Source organism: Loxodonta africana, chromosome 3 (assembly GCF_030014295.1).
Source record: "Loxodonta africana isolate mLoxAfr1 chromosome 3, mLoxAfr1.hap2, whole genome shotgun sequence".
NCBI lineage: Eukaryota > Metazoa > Chordata > Mammalia > Proboscidea > Elephantidae > Loxodonta > Loxodonta africana.
This window is the reverse complement of record NC_087344.1, coordinates 8,522,336-8,539,697: the sequence shown is the minus strand read 5'-3', so window position 1 is coordinate 8,539,697 and position 17,362 is coordinate 8,522,336. Positions and strand designations below refer to the sequence as shown.

General features: G+C 52.7%; 1 protein-coding gene across 13 annotated transcripts in view; it reads left to right on the top strand.

Moving 5' to 3' along the window:
• RANBP3 (RAN binding protein 3) overlaps positions 1–17,362 on the top strand; it is an 82,664-nt gene that overhangs the window by 60,657 nt on the left and 4,645 nt on the right. For 10 of the 13 annotated variants that reach the window (XM_064280365.1, XM_064280363.1, XM_064280371.1 and 7 more), the window contains 9 exons: positions 1,320–1,385; positions 2,254–2,346; positions 3,596–3,723; positions 9,943–10,062; positions 11,464–11,567; positions 12,819–12,897; positions 13,970–14,072; positions 14,633–14,757; positions 16,174–16,294. In XM_064280365.1, the coding sequence (XP_064136435.1) occupies positions 1,320–1,385; positions 2,254–2,346; positions 3,596–3,723; positions 9,943–10,062; positions 11,464–11,567; positions 12,819–12,897; positions 13,970–14,072; positions 14,633–14,757; positions 16,174–16,294 (939 nt within the window). The remainder of the gene's footprint in view (positions 1–1,319; positions 1,386–2,253; positions 2,347–3,595; positions 3,724–9,942; positions 10,063–11,463; positions 11,568–12,818; positions 12,898–13,969; positions 14,073–14,632; positions 14,758–16,173; positions 16,295–17,362) is intronic. The other 3 variants (XM_064280373.1, XM_064280368.1, XM_064280362.1) reach the window with 1 other exon arrangement.

The window sequence follows — 17,362 nt, the reverse complement described above, 5'->3', positions numbered from 1 at the left end:
ACAGTTCTGCTCCATTGAGATGTATGTTTGTCTTTCTGCCAGAACCACCACCGTCTTGATAACTGTAGCTTTTGTAGTAAGTTTTATGAATTCTCCACCTTTGCTCGTTGGCAAGATTGTTTTGACGACTCTGAGTTCTTAAATCTTTCCATTTATTTAAGTTTTAATTTCAACAGTGTTGTAGTTTTCAGAGTATAAGATCTGTACTTGTTTTGTTAAATTTATTCCCAAGTTTTTTTTTTTTTTTTTGATGCAGTCGTAAACAGAATGTTTTCTTAATTTCATTTTTGGATTGTTTGTTGCTAGCATATAGAAGAAGTACACTCGATTTTTGTATATTGATCTTGTCCCCTGAAATCTGACAAGGCTATTCCTGATGGGCTGGATCTTAGCTCAAAAGCAAGGTTGCCTGTGCCCCCATCCCATGTCCCTGTCCGACATCCAGAACCCACCTTTCTCAGCCTGTGACACCATTGCCCTGTGCCTACTCCCTGGGAATAGCGCTGGCTGAGTCACGAGGCTTTTTGTGATGATCCCTCCTGCCATGGGCAGATCAGACCCTCATCTCCCATCCTGAGATGGCCGGACACACAGATGAAGGGGTCCATGTGGACAGGTAGCTGAGCTGAAAGCAAGTTTCCGAGCCATCCCAGAAGCCCGGGGCCTGTGTTTTCTGCCCTTGAGCTGCACATATTTGTCCAGGAGAGCCTCGGCCTCCTGCAGGCAGACAGCACAGAGGGCCCTGCTTCTGGACAGGAGCCTCTGCCCCGCCTCTCGCAGCTCCTTCTGGATCTCCAGGGCTCTCATTACGGGGTGCAGCAAAGCTCTCAGGCACATCCGGAAAGAGAGTTGTCCTCCTCACCTCATTCCCCAGACGTCTGCTCTTGAGCAGACCCTCTTCCTGCTCACAGACGCGTCCTCTGACTGCTGCGTGCTCCAGGAGAGGGCAACAGGTCAGCAGCCCTCATCCTGCCGCCCCGTGTTTCCTGCTCTGACTCTTTCCCAGCCTCTTAGCCTAGGCAGGCCAACACAGGGCCGCAGGCAGCCTGTGAGCTTGTCAGTGGGCCGGGCTCCTCATTCTACCCCGCATACGCCTCACTCTCCCTTTGCCGTTGACAGGTGTCCCCCAGAGCGCACACTCCCTCCCGCAGCCCTTGCCTCCTCTCCAGGTCACCTGCAGCTGGTGATTGGACAGGGCTGTTGCGAGCGTGTTGGACTTTGCAGACGTTTGCACCAGTTCTTTCCTGCCCTTTCTCACCCCTGGCTGAGCCGCCCCACCCCAGGCAGCCCACTCCTCATGCTTCATCTTGTGCTTTCAGAGGAGAAGAGCAGTGGGTTCCGGTTGAAGCCGCCAACGCTCATCCATGGCCAGGCGCCCAGTGCAGGTAGGTTGTGCCTCAGGGGAGAAGAGGGAGGGGGGATAGCTTCTCATACTTTCCCAGGCCCTCTGCGCAGCGTCTCTGCACAGCTGGCAGCCCCAAAGGCCCGGTGTCCTCCACCTGCCTTCCATGTTGTCACTGTTGCCTAATGCAGGAGCAGAGAGAGAGTCTGTCAGGCTGACTCCCTCGACCAGCAGTCGGGGACGTGCAGGAGAAGGGGAGGAGGACAGGCTCGGCATGGGATGGGCCCGTGTGGGCCTGTGCCCAGTGAGGGCTCGGCTGGCTCATACGGTTTCCCCAGAGCATTCTGTCCCCAACACGCCTCTGTGCTGGCCTCCCTGGCAGAGCAGCTACACCCCAGTGGCATGCTGCTGGTACATGGGGCCTCAGTGCCAGACTCTGAGGGAGGGCTCTGTGTGGTCAGGCCCTGACTGGTGTTTGGTGGAGAGATTTTTTCAATGTTACACTTTGAAAAGCAGGTACAAAGGGTGCCTTTATGGGACCATAGGTCAAGCCCTAAATCTCTAGGGGTGCCTGTGGCTTTGCTGCTCTCTGAGCCCAGCACTAAGAGAACCATCAGCCCCGGCTCTCCCTGACCTGGATTCATTCACAGACATGGTCAGTCACATGTGGGTTCTGTCTGATACAGCAGTCACAGGACCCTGCATCTGTGTGGCTGGCTCTGAAGAAAAGATGTTCGATTTAAAGTAAAAACAAGAAAAAATCACCTCCCTGCAAAGTCCAGCATGGGAGGGGCCTAAAGTAGGCTGCTGGGAGTTGAATTTTCCTCCCCCAGCTGAGAACAGAGGATGTTGTGTTTCTGTGGGTGCCACCCATGGGGCTGAGGCCCTGAAAACCTGCCTTCTGCCCCCAGGTCTGCCAAGCCAGAAGCCCAAGGAGCAGCAGCGCAGTGTGCTCCGCCCAGCAGTACTGCAGGCCCCGCAGCCCAAGGTGTCATCACAGGCTGGTAAGGAGCAGTGCCCGGTGACCCTTCCCAAAGACTCAGCATCCGTGACTTTAGCAGTATCTGCTGAGTGCCCTCAGAAGTAAAGAGAGCTCAGGGAGGTAGTCCTATAAGCCATGGCCCGCTCTCTCCCTGGCGAGCCGTGCCCCAGTGACGCTCAGGCCTCGTGAGTCATGGCTGCAAAACATGCTCTGTTCCTAGACCATCTTCATCGGGGCTGGTACCTTCCTGTGAACACTTGCTGTACCCACAGGTTTGCAGGCACAAGCCACGCTCTGGTGCTTTATCAGTCATCTGAGAGACTTGAAGGGAAAAATACCCTGAAGTGTTGTTTTCCTCTTATTTGCCAAGCTTAGGACGCATCAGCTAAGTACCATTCCCACTGTGTCCACACCAACAGTGGTTTTCAGTTCTTCCGCATTTCCTTAACACTCATGCGCAGCCTCTCTCCCTCCGGGCCCTTCGCTATCATTTGAGAGTTCCCTGTTGGAAGCAGCTCCACAGCCAGTGTTCATGTTTCTGAAGAGTTTTTTTTTAATAATTTTATTTTTTTCTTGTTGTTGAAAAAATACACAGCCAAACATAGATGCCAATTAAACAATTTCTAAAGAGATTTTAACCACATGGGAAAGTGCTTTTAATTTAATGCTAAATAGTCAAAGCCAGGTTTAAAGTTTGGGGTATTGTCTAATCTCAGGTGTTCAGAAGAACAATGTGCGTAGACTCTTATTAGTAAAACTAGTTTTTCTTTTTCTCCCTCTTTTTTCTTAATTAACAGTATTACTTTTAAACAAGCTGCAAGTTCACAGTTCTTTTTGGAATAAGCAATAAGGTATTCTGCGATCCTTTTTTTTTCATTGAAGAATTTGTAACTTTTGATAGTGATGCCAAGGAGCCTTGATGGCACAAGCAGTTAAGCACTCGGCTGCTAACTGAAAGCTTGGCAGTTCGAACCACCCAGCGACCCTGCAGGAGAAAGATGTAGTGACTTCCTCCCATAACGATTACAGCCTAGAAAACCCTGTGCAGCACCTCTGTTCTGTTCCCTGGGGTTGCTGTGAGTTGGAATTAACGGCACCCAACAATAGTGAAGCCAGATCCTTCTCTTAAAAAGGAGAAACGACACACTACTGGCCTGGATGATTTGAGGGAGCGCTGGAAGGGAGCCATCACTTCAGCACATTGCGTGTATTCTGGGGGGGCTGGGTCCTTCCTAAGCCCTCACAGCTCCCCACTGTCTCCTTCCCTGCAGTTCCAAGCAGCGGCACCAATGGGGTCAGCATCCCGACAGACTGCACAGGGCCTGTGACATCCATATTGCCCGACAACCCTGCGCGGAGGAGTCCGTCGGAATCCACTGACGAGGCACAAGCCTTTGAGGTCTGTCTGTCCTGGGGCAGGGAGAGCACCGTCATTTGGACTCAAGGGTGACACCTGTCAGGGTTTTGTGAGCTGAGAGACTGTAACCTGCTCTGGCAGTTTGCGCGTTGGCCTGTGTTAGGGCTTTCCCAGTTGGCTCAGTGGGCTCAGTAACTGTAACCGACGTACAAATTACTGGAATGCCAGGGCCATCTTGGCCTCTCATCGCCCAGGTGTGGCTCTCGTTTCCATCTGTCCCTGGGTACTTTTCCTGCTGGCAAGCACATTGACTGTCGAGCTCTGGGAAGTTACCGGCTTTCCTTGATGAGTGCCTGGTGACATTTTACGTGAAGAAACGTCTCTCCTCTGTTCCCACACTCTTAACAACCCCTTGAGGATGTGTATACACATGCCTGTTTCAGTTGAAAAAGTTGGCCTGGGGAATCAGCTCAGAAATAGTCTATTAAAAAAAAACAAAAAGTCCCTTGGGACCCCGGGTTGTAGAGGCCAGAGGCACGTGTTCCCGGTAGTGCCTTGTGGCAGCTGTAAGACAGAGCGTTTAATGAGGAGCCTGCTTGGGAGGTGGGAGGCTGGACAGAAGGCGGGGTTGCAGTAACACATCGAGACTTCCACGTACAAAGCCCCGCTGGCTCTGTAGCAGTTGTTCCGCTCCACCCACTTCTCCATGGTGGAATTATTTCTGTTCTGCTTCTCCCACTTCAGAGGACAAGCCACTGCATGCACGGGCTTCTACAACTCCCCCTGCCCAGCTGTTCAGGCTTGAAAGATGGCATGGTCGTTTGCAGTTACATTTAAAACACCCCCAACTACCCCCTTCAGAGCACAGCTTGTTGGATTGGAACTAGGAGCCCTTCCACAGCATGCGGCCCCTCAGACACTGGTCACCGGGTCTTGAGGGCAGTCAGTCAACCGTGTATCTTCAATTTGAGGGAGACCCAGCAGTGGCCTCTCTGTGTCCCCGGCTGTGAGCGCACAGGCCATGCACGGTTGGCATCAGCTGCCGGTGGCCCCCACCTCGCTGGGGAGCTCATGCTCTGTCCCACCTGCGTTCTGGCCTGCCCTAGCAGTGTATACAGTCGTGCCCCGCAGACTGTCGAGCTCAGGGGCCATGCATCTCGTCTCCCCTCCTTCAGGCCGTGCTCCACCTGTGCTAGCTCAGACTGATCACCAAGCGGCGTGGTCTCCAGTGCCTTCCTCCTTCTCTCCATCCCCAGCTCTCGGTGCTTGTGCTTAATTAGATCATGCACCTGGCCCCACAGTTGCGCTCCCTGGGTGACCTGGCTGGACCATGCACAGCCACACCCTCTGTCGGCTGTTAGTGCTTCTGTGGGCAGGAGCTGCCTGCTTGGAGTGGGGGCCTCATGACATGCCTCGCCTCTGCCATACCCCCACGCTGCTCTACTTAGGCCCTCCGGAGCTCACCACACGTGCCCTCCTTATCCTGGGGCCAGAGCCCAGGCAGGACCCCTACCCTTCTTGACTGCCTGCCCCGTCTTAGCAAAGTGCACCCTACGAACATGCTCCGTTGCCCACTGGGAACCCAGTGTGAGCCGCCTCCACTTGATGGGCTCAAGGATTGTGTGATATGTGGCCAGGGCTCAGGTCACTCCAGCAGAGCTGGCTCATACCCAGCGTTGCCCTGGGGAAACCACGTGCAGGGCTGTTACCACGGGCCTCAGGATATTCTTAGGAGTTTAACTGGAGCCTTTTAAAAGGCCCCTCACACCCACAGACGTGCTACACGGATGGACACATGTGGCTGTGCACAGCCCTACCCACCCCGGCCTCCTCACCCACCCGGGCCACCCCTCCTGTGGACCCTCAAGTGGCCTTGTAGACTCAGCACTCAGCAGGGTCCACAGGGAGCGGGCAGCACGCAACCCAAAGCGTAGGCCGCGTGGCTCTGAAAACCATGCTCCCCCACCTGTAGGCAGTGAGAGCAGTGTGGATCCGACTGCCCTGGGGACTGGGGACCACTGTGCTCTGAGGACTGCCAGGTCACCAGGCGTAGCATGTTTATTTTTAAAAAGCCACGTTTACTCTTGTTCAGGCACAGGCTACAGTGCAAAGTTGACGATGGCGGAATTTATAGGGCACGCAGTAGAGAAACGTAAGCTCTTTGACAAAAGGATGTGAGAGTAATTTATACCCGAGGCGTTGATCTGGGCTGATATGTTAACCTGTCTCCCTGCCAGCTACAAAAGCTGAGTGGAGGCGGAGCCAACACAGCCTTCTCGTTTTCTCAGATCCCAGATCCCTCTGGAGCATTTCTGTGGGGACACCCTGCCTCACATTTTTTCCACCACACACATCCCCAGAGTGTCAGCGTGAGAGCATTTTTTTGTTTTTATTGTATAAGAAAAACCCAACCCCAGTGCCATCGATTTCTGATACTTTTTTTGGGAGGGGGGGGGAGGTGTTTAAGAAAAGCATACAGGAATTACTAGCAATTCAGCGTCCAGAGCTCAGTGAAGACGTTAGTTACAAAAGTAGCGCCTGCATGTTACAAGCATTGAAATGCCACAGAAATCTATGAAGTAAACCCTGGAAGGCTCCCCCACCTTAGGTTCAGAGAGGGCCCCCAAATAAGCTTAGAGGATAGTTTGATTCTCTCTCTCTGTCATGATTTATCTTTCTGGGCATTTGTAAACACACATACACCCTTGAGTTTGCTTCCGTTTTTATTATCATTATTTATCTGTGTGTATAACTCTGGTGGGTAGTGGTTAAGAGCTACAGCTGCTAACCAAAAGATTGACAGTTCAGATCCACCAGGCACTCCTTGGAAACCCTGTGGGGCAGTTCTAGTCTGTCATATGGGATCACTGTGAGTGAGAATTGACTTGATGGCAGCGGGTTTGGTTTTTTTGGTGTGTGCGTATGAAAATATACCAAACAAAACATATACCACTTCAGCAATTTCACATGCGCGATTCGGTCCCCGAGAGCCAAAGTATGACCTTGAGTATATCCCACCTGGATTTAGAGACCAGCTCAAGGACAGATTTGACACACTGAACACCAGTGGCTGAAGACCAGACAGACTGTGGGATGACATCAGGGACATCATACATGAAGAAAGCAAAAGGTTATTAAAAAGACAGGAAAGAAAGAAAAAAACAGAATGGATGCCAGAAAAGACTCTGACATTTGCTCTTAAACATAGAGTGGCTAAAGCAAATGGTAGAATTCATGGAGTAAAAGAGCTGAAAAGATTTCAAAGGACAGCTCCAGAAGACAAAGTATTTTATAATGAAACATGAGAAAGACCTGAGAGTTAGAAAACCAAAAGGGAAGAATGCTCTTGGCATTTCTCAAACTAAAAGAACTGGAAAAAGAACTCAAGCCTTGAGTTGCAATATTGAAGGATTCTATGGGCAAAATATTGAACAATGCAGGAAGCATCAAAAGAAGATGGAAGGAATACAGAGTCACTATACCAGAAAGAACTGGTCAGCGTTCAGCCATGTCAGGAGGTAGCATATGATCAAGAACCCATAGTACTGAGGGAAGAAGTCCAAGCTGCTCTGAAGGCATTGGCGAAAAACAAGGCTTTAGGAATCGATGGAATATCAATTGGGATGTTTCAGCAAATGGATGCAGGACTGGAGGTACTCATTCGTCTATGCCAAGAAATTGGAAGATAGCTCCCTAGCCAGCTGACTGGAAGAGATCCATGTTTATGCCCATTCCAAAGAAAGGTGATAGAACAAAATGCAGTAATTATCAAACAAAATCATTAATATCACACATGAGTAAAATTTTGCTGAAGATCATTTAAAAGCGGCTGCAGCAGTATATTGACAGGGAACTGCCAGAAATTCAGGCCGGTTTCAGAAGAGGACGTGGAACCAGGGATATCATGGCTGATGATGTCAGATGGATCCTGGCTGAAAGCAGAGAATACCAGAAGGATGTTTACCTGTGTTTTATTGACTCTACAAAGGCACTTGACTGTGTGGATCGTATCAAGTTATGAATACCATTGCAAAGAAAGGGAATTCCAGAACATTTAACTGTGTTCCTACAGAACCAGTACATAGACCAAGACACAGTCATTCGAACACAAGAAGAAGATATTGCGTGGTTTAAAGTCAGAAAAGGTGTGCGTCGGGGTTGTATCCTTTCACCATACTTAAGATTCAGTCTGCATGCTGAGCAGATAATTGGAGAAGCTGGATTGTATGAAGAATAACGGCATCAGGATTGGAGGAAGACTCATTAGCAGCCTGCATTATGCAGATGACACAAACCTGTTTGCTGAAAGAGAAGAGGACTTGAAGCACTTACCGATGAGGATCAAAGACCACAGCCTTCAGTATGGATTACACCTCAAACATAAAGAAAACAAAAATCCTCACAACTGGACCAATGAGCAACATCGTGATAAACGGGGAGAAGATTGAAGTTGTCGAGGATTTCATTTTACTTGGATCCATAGTCAAACTACTTATTCCATTGGGCAAATTTGCTGTTGAAGACCTCTTTAAAGTGTTAAAGTTATAAAAGCAGGTGTCACTTTGAGGACTAAGCCATGCCTGACCCAAGCCGTGGTATTTTCATTTGCATGCAAAAGCTGGACAGTGAATATTAAAGACCAAAGAGGAATTATGCATGTGAATTATGGTGTTGGTGAACAACGTTGACTATACCGTCCGTGGACTGCCAGAAGGATGAACAAATCTGTCTTGGAAGAAGTACAGCCAGAGTGCTCCTTAGGAGCAAGAATGGCAAGACTTCCTCTCACATACTCTGGACAGGTTATCAGGAGGGACCAGTCCCTGAAGAAGGACATCATGCTCGGTAAAGTAGAGGGTCAGTGAAGGAGAGGAAGACCCTCAGCGAGATGGATTGACACAGTAGCTACAACAATGGGCCCAAACGTACTAACAGTTGTGAGGATGGTGTGGACCAGGCAGTATTGCGTTCTGTCGTGCGTGGGGTCACTGTGAGTCAACACTGACTGGACAGTACCTTAAAACAATTCAGTGACTTTGTTTACGTTCTTCAGGTTGTGCCACCTTTCTTTACAGTCTTCTCCAAACTCTTTTTCGCCATCTTTAAGACAAACTCAACTGCCTCCTAAGCTTCTCATCTATCCTTTTGAGTTGCTGTTGTCAGGGAGAACAGTTATATACATGCATATGCTGCTTCGTGCAGACATTCTTTTTTACTTAGGTTCAAAGATGACTTCGGGGAATAGTTCCAGTTCAGAGTTTAATGATTTCCTCAGGGTAGTAATTTCAGGAGGTCATCCAGCCTCAGTGGTTCCAAAAAGTTTTGAGTTCCATGAGAATTTTAAATTTTCTCCACATTTCCCCCTCTTGGTCAGTATTCTGTAGAACCCTTGATCTGAATGTTCAGCATTGGTAGTCAGGCACCTTGAGTTTGCTTTTAGCAGAGATGGAGCCCCATGTGTGTGCTACACAACTTGCTTTACCCCAGCAGGTTGTGGGCGTCACTTCGTGTCAGAGACCCCGCATTTTGTTTCCCAGACTGTTCCGCTGCGCACCTGACACACGCTCCCTGCAGCACCCGCAGCACTGCAGCAGGCCTCTTGTCTGTCCTTGTGCCTCCTGCGATTGTCTCTGAGGATGGGTTCCCAGAAGCACCTGTTAGGCAGGCTGGGTGGTAGCATTCCCTTTTTGAGTCACCTCCGCTGGGACAGAAAGGCACTCGTTGGCTGTTTAAAATCAGAAACGAATCTGAGTCTAAGGAAACTCGGAAGCTTCTCTGGCAAGCTCAGCTCCACAGAAGGCCAGGGTCCAGTTTAGTCCGAGCCTAGGTCAACCGGGCTGTGAGAGCCTGTTGGTCCCCAGGCTTCCCTTGGTGCGTAGAGACCCCCATCATCGTCTCTCCAGGCTGCCCAGTCCCACCCACTGCTTGGAAACTGCCCCCTGCTGAGGTCCAGGCACCACACGTGGTCTCCAGGACTGAGATCAGCTTTGCCGTTAGACTTCCAATGTCCACGTGTCTTCTCCCACAACGACTCCCACTTGTCTAGAGCAAACCTGTTGGAGGCCAGGAGCTCATGGTCGGTGTCCCGGGACCCTCTTTCCACGGCCCTGCCCAAGGAAAGTTCTGCACAGGGTGCCGGTGGGGCTTGTCCCCGACCCGTCTCAGGTTGTCCCTCAGCACTGGGACCCTCCTCACCTGGTGTGGGCTTGTCCTCTTGTTACCTAGGTAAACGTGCCACTTCTTTGTGTATGTCTTAAATAGGAGAAAGAGCCCCAGAAAAATGAGTCTAGCAATACTTCTGAGGAGGAAAACTGTGAGAAAAAAGAACAAGTTGCACAGCAAGCATTTGTCTTTGGACAGAACTTGAGGGACAGAGTCAAGGTACGTGGTCAGGGGACCAGGTGAGCCCTTGCATTAATGAAATGATCTGTGTATGCCTCCCCAGGGTAAACAGTGGGAAGTGCTCTTTTCCTTAAAAAGGGTGGGCAGGGGGCTGGGAAGCGAACGCTGTGTCTTTGGGGTGGTCGCGGGACTCGTGCCCCGGACAGCTGCTTCTCTGTGCACTTTTCCTTACCCCACCACTCAGCCCACCACTTTCCATGCCTGAGTTGGCCAGGCTGAGTGCAGCCTGATGGGGCGCTCCTGGCCACCACCCTCCACTGAGCGTGGGCCTCAGCAGTATCTGCGGACGTTGGACCCCTTCATCGTGGTCACAGGGCCAGAGATGTGCTTTGTTTCAGGGTCTCTCGACCTCAGCACTGTGGACACACGGGGCCGGGTCATTCTCTGAGGTGATGATGTCTGGAGACCTCTGGTTGTCGTGACTGGGGTGCGGGTGCCACTGTCACTGAGTAGGCAGAGGCCAGGATGCTGTGCTACACCCCACAGCACACAGGACAGCCCCGCCACAGAGAATGCCTGGAAGCCAGGCAGCAAACATCTCTCTGGTGTGGAGACGCGTCGGCTGGTGCCTCCTGCCTACTTCTCTGGTGCTCACTGCCCGGGAGAACCACAAACCCCCCACAAAACGTGAAGAACAGTCACTTGTGTTGCTGTGGCTTTAGGCTACGACAGTTAGTCCCTTGGGGGCTGCTCCCGACCAGGTTGATGGCGTGACGTAGGGGGCTTGAAACCCACCTGTTTGGGGATTGGCAGCCTGGCCTGGCAGCTGGCGTTCAGGCCAGGTGGAGGCTGGTCTTGGAGTTTGGAAGGATGGGTACTCGGAATTGGGGTGGGGCAGTATTTTATGAGGTCCCGGGCTTTCCTGGGCTTTGGAGTCTGACAGCCACATCCCAGCTTCTCCGTTGAGGGAAAACCCTGGGCCGCGGTTGAACCTTTCTGACCCTGTTTCCTTGTTGAACCTTTCTGACCCTGTTTCCTTGTTGATAAGCTGGATCGATAATACCCACCTCATGGGGTTCCCAGGAGGATTAAACCATGTGTTTAGCAGACTCAGCATAGCAGTTGACATAAAGGAAGCTCTCAAGAGATGATCATTTATTATGTTTATGACAAACGCCATGAAACGCCAGTCTTACAAACGCTCTGTGTCCCCTCGGCACAGGGACACTGATGAAAACGCCAAGGTGCCAGCTCACGTGTAGAAAAAGCTGCTCAGTGCTTTAGGGACTGTTTTTGTACCTTCACCATTAAAAGCACAGAAGCCTCCCTCGCCTCCGTCCCCATGCACGCACAGGGTCTCGGAGCAGTGCCACCGAGGAGTGGTCATGTGGACACTCTCTTGTCCTCCTCTGGGTCCTGAGTGTTGCCTCTATCTCCCAGTTAATAAATGAGAACACAGACGTGGCGGATGTGGAGAACGCCGGGCACCTCAGCTCAGAAGCGCCGACTGCAACGAACTACTTCCTCCAGTACATCAGCTCCAGGTGCGTGTCGGGCGGGTGGGGTGTCTGGTCAGGATGTACAGTGAGACCGCTGGCACGTAGTGGGCAGAGGTGGGGATGCTGGTCAACACCTTGAATGCCTAGGACAGCACCTACCCAGAGAATCCACACCTCTGCCACAGAACAGCTCAGGGCCTAGTATGCCCAGCAGAGAGGTCGTAGCTCCTGGAGCTGGGTGCTTCCATTGGGTGCAGGTGGGGGAGGCACAAGCAGCCACCAGGATGTGGGTCACTGCCAGCCTCCTTGTCTCCCACTCTGGGTCCAGCTGTGGAGGGGCCAGGGTGGGCTACTCTCTCCTAAGCTTTGACAGAGCTCTGCATGCTTGTCCAGGGGCAGGTCGAGGATACGGCCCAGCTCGCCAGTGGTCCTCATGCCAAGTGGGCCCATAGCGGCTCAGTTGCCTCCCGTTGGCCATGAAGTTCCGACCCCTGGGTGCTCATGAGCAAGGATTTGTCATGTGGTGTGAAGACCTGAGCTCATGTTGGCTTCTGCCGCTGCTGGTTTTATTCAGCAGTGGCATGGATGGCCCCACCAGGTGCTTCAGAAAGAAAGCGTCTCCAGCTGGGAGTGGGGCCTGCAGGGTGATCAGGATGTGAGCTCAGACATCAGAGAGACCAAGCCGGACAGTGACCTCACCACTTAGCCGCACTTATTAGCAGAGTTCGTTGTTTTTACATGTCTTCTTGTACTTCAACATTTCCAAAATTGGGAGGCTCTTAGGATCTGTGATGTCTTAAATCGGGTGCACTGTGAGGGCAAGGCAGCTGGTGAGTGTCAGTCAGCAGGCCACGCACTGACCCAGCGCCATCCACGTCATCTGCCAGCAGCCCTGCGAGGCAGCAAGTGACGGAAGGCTTTCCCAGGGAGGTCAGCCTGCCGCTGAGGGACAGAGCTGGGTTTTGTTCCAGAAGTGGCCTGCACTCAGCCTCTCTGAGCTGCTGTCCTCACCTGCCCGGCAAGGGGGATACCTACCTTCTCAGTGGAGGAAGGAACAGGTATCCAGCAGTCACACTGAGCCTGTGTGCATTGGGTGCCCAGTAGGTAGGCCTCGCTGGTCACATACGTCACCAAGACCAGCCCAGGGTCCGAGTTTCCCATCCCAGCACAGGCAAGGCCACATGCAGGAGACCTGTCCTGACAGTATGTGCACGCGCATGTGTGCGTTTCCACGTATGTGTGCCCTTGGCCTTGTCCCATCTAACATTCTCACAGTCACACACGTCTTCTGTTCAGTTTAGAGAACTCGACCAACAGCGCTGACGCGTCCAGCAACAAATTCGTGTTTGGCCAGAACATGAGTGCGCGCGTTTTGGTGAGTGCCTGAGGCGTGGGTTGTACCTGTGGGGACCCAAGGCTTTTAGGGGCCCTGTGGGGACGTGTGGAACATGGCCACCGCGTTGTCCCCTGCCAAACTCAGATACTTCCAAGTGTGAGTCCGAGAAAGGAGACCCAGCTCAGGCTTAGCTTAAAGAAGGGGCAGGGGGTCCTGGCAACCCAGGAGGTGTGAGCTGGTGAGCACACACCTGTCTTTTCCCGAAATCTCCAGTAGCATTGGCATCACCTTAAGGGGCCACACCAGCAGTCAGGGTCAGTGTTCCCTCCTGGTTAAGGCCAGCTGGAATTACAACCACCAGGAAGGTCCTGGAGGTTCTTAGCTTCCTGCTGCTGCTGGGACTGCTTCGAGCCCAGGAGGGCTGCCTAAGCCAACCCTGAGACTGCAGGCCCGACCGCTCCCCAGCAGGGCTGCCTGGTGGATGGCTCTGTGTGCTGCAGAGGACCCTCCCTTCCCTGGGAGCCCACCCAGCAGGGCCAGATTCTAGAATTGTTCACACACGATCCTTTTATTCTTTTTTCTTCCCGGTCATATGCTCACAGCTCGACTGTTTTTGCTGGTGATTGTGGCTGAGGAGCTGATTTTGGCCCTCCTGACATTTCCTATCCTAGTCTTAGTGTACATTAAATCAGGGAGCCTGCTGCGTCTCCTCTCCCGCACCATCTGTGAGCTGCGCTGGGGCTCCGAGGGCAGGTGCGGGCGTCCTCGGGAAGCACCCAGGAGTGAGTCTGCGAGGACTGCGAGCTCCCTGGGCTGGGGGAGCATCCAGCTGCCGCTGTCTGTGAGGTTTGCAGCCGTAGGGCGCTCAAGGGATGCTGTGTGGAGTTGGGGCACGAGCTGCCCTGGCCCAAGGGAAGGACCGCCCCTAGGCTGCTTCTCCCAGGTCTGCATGGGCCCTCCAAGCGGTAAAGGAGAAGCCACAACAAAAGCACTGCCCAGGCAGAGAAGAGCTGGTGCTGTGGTCCTCCCACAGGAGCCATGCTCTGCCACGCCTCCACCCACCAGGGCCACACAAACACTCCTTGTCCCGTGTGCCTTTGTCTTCCCACAGAGCCCGCCAAAATTAAACGAGGTCAGCTCAGATGCCAACAGGGAAAACACAGCCGCCGAGTCCGGGTCTGAGTCCTCTTCCCAGGAGGCCACCCCCGAGAAAGGTACCTTAGAGTCCTCCTGCCCTGGGGAGCCATGAGTGACCGGGGAGGGCTGTCCATCCCTGCCCCTGCCCGCGATGACCACCTGTGAACAGGGTCTAAAAGCAGCGATGGGGGAGCAGAAGAAAGACTGGAGACGCTCAGCTTCGAGAACAAGGGCCCATGTCACTGTGCAGGCCGGGTGGGAGGCAGGCAGGGCGTTGCTGAGGCGGCCGTCATCTTCCCCCTGCCTGCTTGGAGGCAGCCTTGTCCCCACCCGCGTGTTCGGAAGTGGCAGGCAAGGGAAGTGTCTCTTCAGCGACCTGGGTTTGAAGAGTCTCTGACCGACGGGTCCTCTGCTGGGTGGGAAGGCGGGGGATCAGGAGCTGCACTTGCCGGCACCAGATGGCCTCCCCACAAATTCCCAGGCCAGATCACTTGGCCTATTTCCAGGGTTCACTCCAGGGCCCAGGTGTAGCCCACAGGGGTAGCTGGCACCCATGAGGCCAGGACCAACCCTTTTGGTCTCCTGTGAACTAGAAACTCCTCCCCCAATCCCCCATTAAATAGTCAATGTTGTTTAGCTAATAACCTTTCAGAGTCCCTGGCTGAGTCAGCAGCCGCCTACACCAAGGCAACAGCCCGGAAGTGTTTGTTGGAAAAAGTGGAAGTCATCACCGGGGAGGAGGCGGAGAGCAACGTGTTACAGGTGAGGGGAGGCTGGCCAAGGCCGGGCTGCAGCCAGGCCTCCTGGCTCCCAAGTTACAACACCCCCCTCCCTGCCCCCCACTGCTGCAGTTTCAAAATGAATAGACCCTCATGGCTGTGATGCGTCAGCAGAAACACCTCGCCCCCTCTTGTCCGGCTGCCTTTCATATTTGACACCTCAGAATGTCATTCTGCACCTCGTCTGGCGCCCCTTTGGATTTGTACCCGGGGATAAGTGCCCCCCTCCCCCCGCTATCCCCCACCTTTGCCTCTCTGGTTACCCAGAATTAATAACTATAAACATCTGGGCACACGGGTATCTTGAGTTTATTGGGGGGGTCATCGGTCACAGATGTAGCCAGAATTCCGTTCCACTTTCCCATCGCCATCTCCCCCTCCTCTGGGGGCAAGGCATCCTTTTATGCGTGTGTCTGTGTGTCTGTGTGTGTGAGAGGGAACCATGGGTGAGTACATAGGGTTTTTAATCTGTTCATGTTGAGAGATACTTTACAGGACCTGCAGACTTTTTCTGTAAAGGACCAGATGGTAAATGTTTATTTTAGGCTTTGCGGCCCACATATGGTCTCTGTCACAAACTCTTTGTTGTTGTTGTTTGTTTTTTTCTTTTTAATAACAGCTTTATTGAGATACAGTTCACATACCGTAGAATTTACTCTTTCAAAAGATTGCAGTTTAGTAGTTTTCAGTCTATTCACAGTCGCGCAACCATCACCACGGTCTAATTTGAGGACATTTTTATCTCCTGAAAAGAAGCTCCACACCCATTACCAGTCATTCCCCATCTTCCCCGCCCCTGCCCCCTGACAACGGCTGGTCTGCTTTCTGTCTGCAGGGTTGCTTACTCTGGACATTCCGCCGTGTACGTGGAATCATATGGCTTGTGACCTTTTGTGTCTGGCTTTTCTCACCGATCATGACGTTTTCAAAGCTCATCCCAGTCGTAGTGTGTATTGGTCAGCATTCCTTCCTTTTTATGCCTGAATGATACTCCACTGTGCGGATAGGCCCCATTCTGTCTCTCCATTTCATCCGTTGACGGACATTTGGGTTGTGTCCGCTCTCTGGCTGTTACAGGTGATGCTGCAGGGAACGTGGTGTACAGGTTTTTGTGTGGATGCATGCTCCAGTTCTATCGGGCATACACCTAGGAGCAGAATTACCGGGTCATATGGTGGCTTTCTGTTAGACCATGTGAGGAACATATCTTGGCAGTTTTCCTGAGCCGCTGCAACATTTTATTTCCCCGCCAGCAGTGTATGAGGGTTCCGGGTCCCCCACATTTTCGCCCCAACACCTGTAATGATCCATCTTTCCGGTTGTGGCCGTCCTGCTGGGTCCGCAGTGGCCGCAGCCTGGCCTGGGCCTGCTCACCAGGAGAGCCGTCTGTGTCTTCCAGATTCAGTGCAAGCTGTTTGTGTTTGACAAAGCCTCGCAGTCCTGGGTGGAGAGAGGCCGGGGGCTGCTCAGACTCAACGACATGGCGTCTGCAGACGACGGCACGTTACAGTCCCGGCTAGGTGAGCAGCTGTGGGGCCCTTGTGCTGAGAAGTGTGTTTTCCAAAGGGAGCCAAGGATGAAGTCCCAACTCCTTGTTAGATCCTGGGAGCAGGCCCCCCAGGCAGCCGCAGCCACCCACGCCGGGCCATGCCCACACCCGTTGCCCTATCTCTTGGCTCCAGGGGCCAGGCCTCCCTCAGCCTTTCTGCTTTCTTGGTGCTCAAATGAGGAAAAGTATTTAGCATTTTTTTTTCTAACTTACTTTCTGATGAAAGTGATACTTGTTTTATGGTAGAAAAGGAAAAAGAAGAAAAAATGTCAGCTATAAAAACTAAAAACCAGACCCCTTGCCATCGAGTCAACTCTGACGCATAGCAACCCTACAGGACGCAGGAGGACTGCCCCTAGGGTTGCCAGAGCTGTAAGCTTTATGGACCAGGAGAACTGCCCCTAGGGTTGCCAGAGCTGTAAGCTTTATGGACCAGGAGAACTGCCCCTAGGGTTGCCAGAGCTGTAAGCTTTATGGACGCAGGAGAACTGCCCCTAGGGTTGCCAGAGCTGTAAGCTTTATGGACGCAGGAGAACTGCCCCTAGGGTTGCCAGAGCTCTAAGCTTTATGGACGCAGGAGAACTGCCCCTAGGGTTGCCAGAGCTCTAAGCTTTATGGACGCAGGAGAACTGCCCCTAGGGTTGCCAGAGCTCTAAGCTTTATGGACCAGGAGAACTGCCCCCTCGGGTTGCCAGAGCTGTAAGCTTTATGGACCAGGAGAACTGCCCCCTAGGGTTGCCAGAGCTCTAAGCTTTATGGACGCAGGAGAACTGCCCCCTAGGGTTGCCAGAGCTCTAAGCTTTATGGACGCAGGAGAACTGCCCCTCGGGTTGCCAGAGCTCTAAGCTTTATGGACGCAGGAGAACTGCCCCTCGGGTTGCCAGAGCTCTAAGCTTTATGGACGCAGGAGAACTGCCCCTAGGGTTGCCAGAGCTCTAAGCTTTATGGACGCAGGAGAACTGCCCCTAGGGTTGCCAGAGCTCTAAGCTTTATGGACGCAGACCGCCACATCCTTCCCTGAGGAGCGACTGGCGGGTTG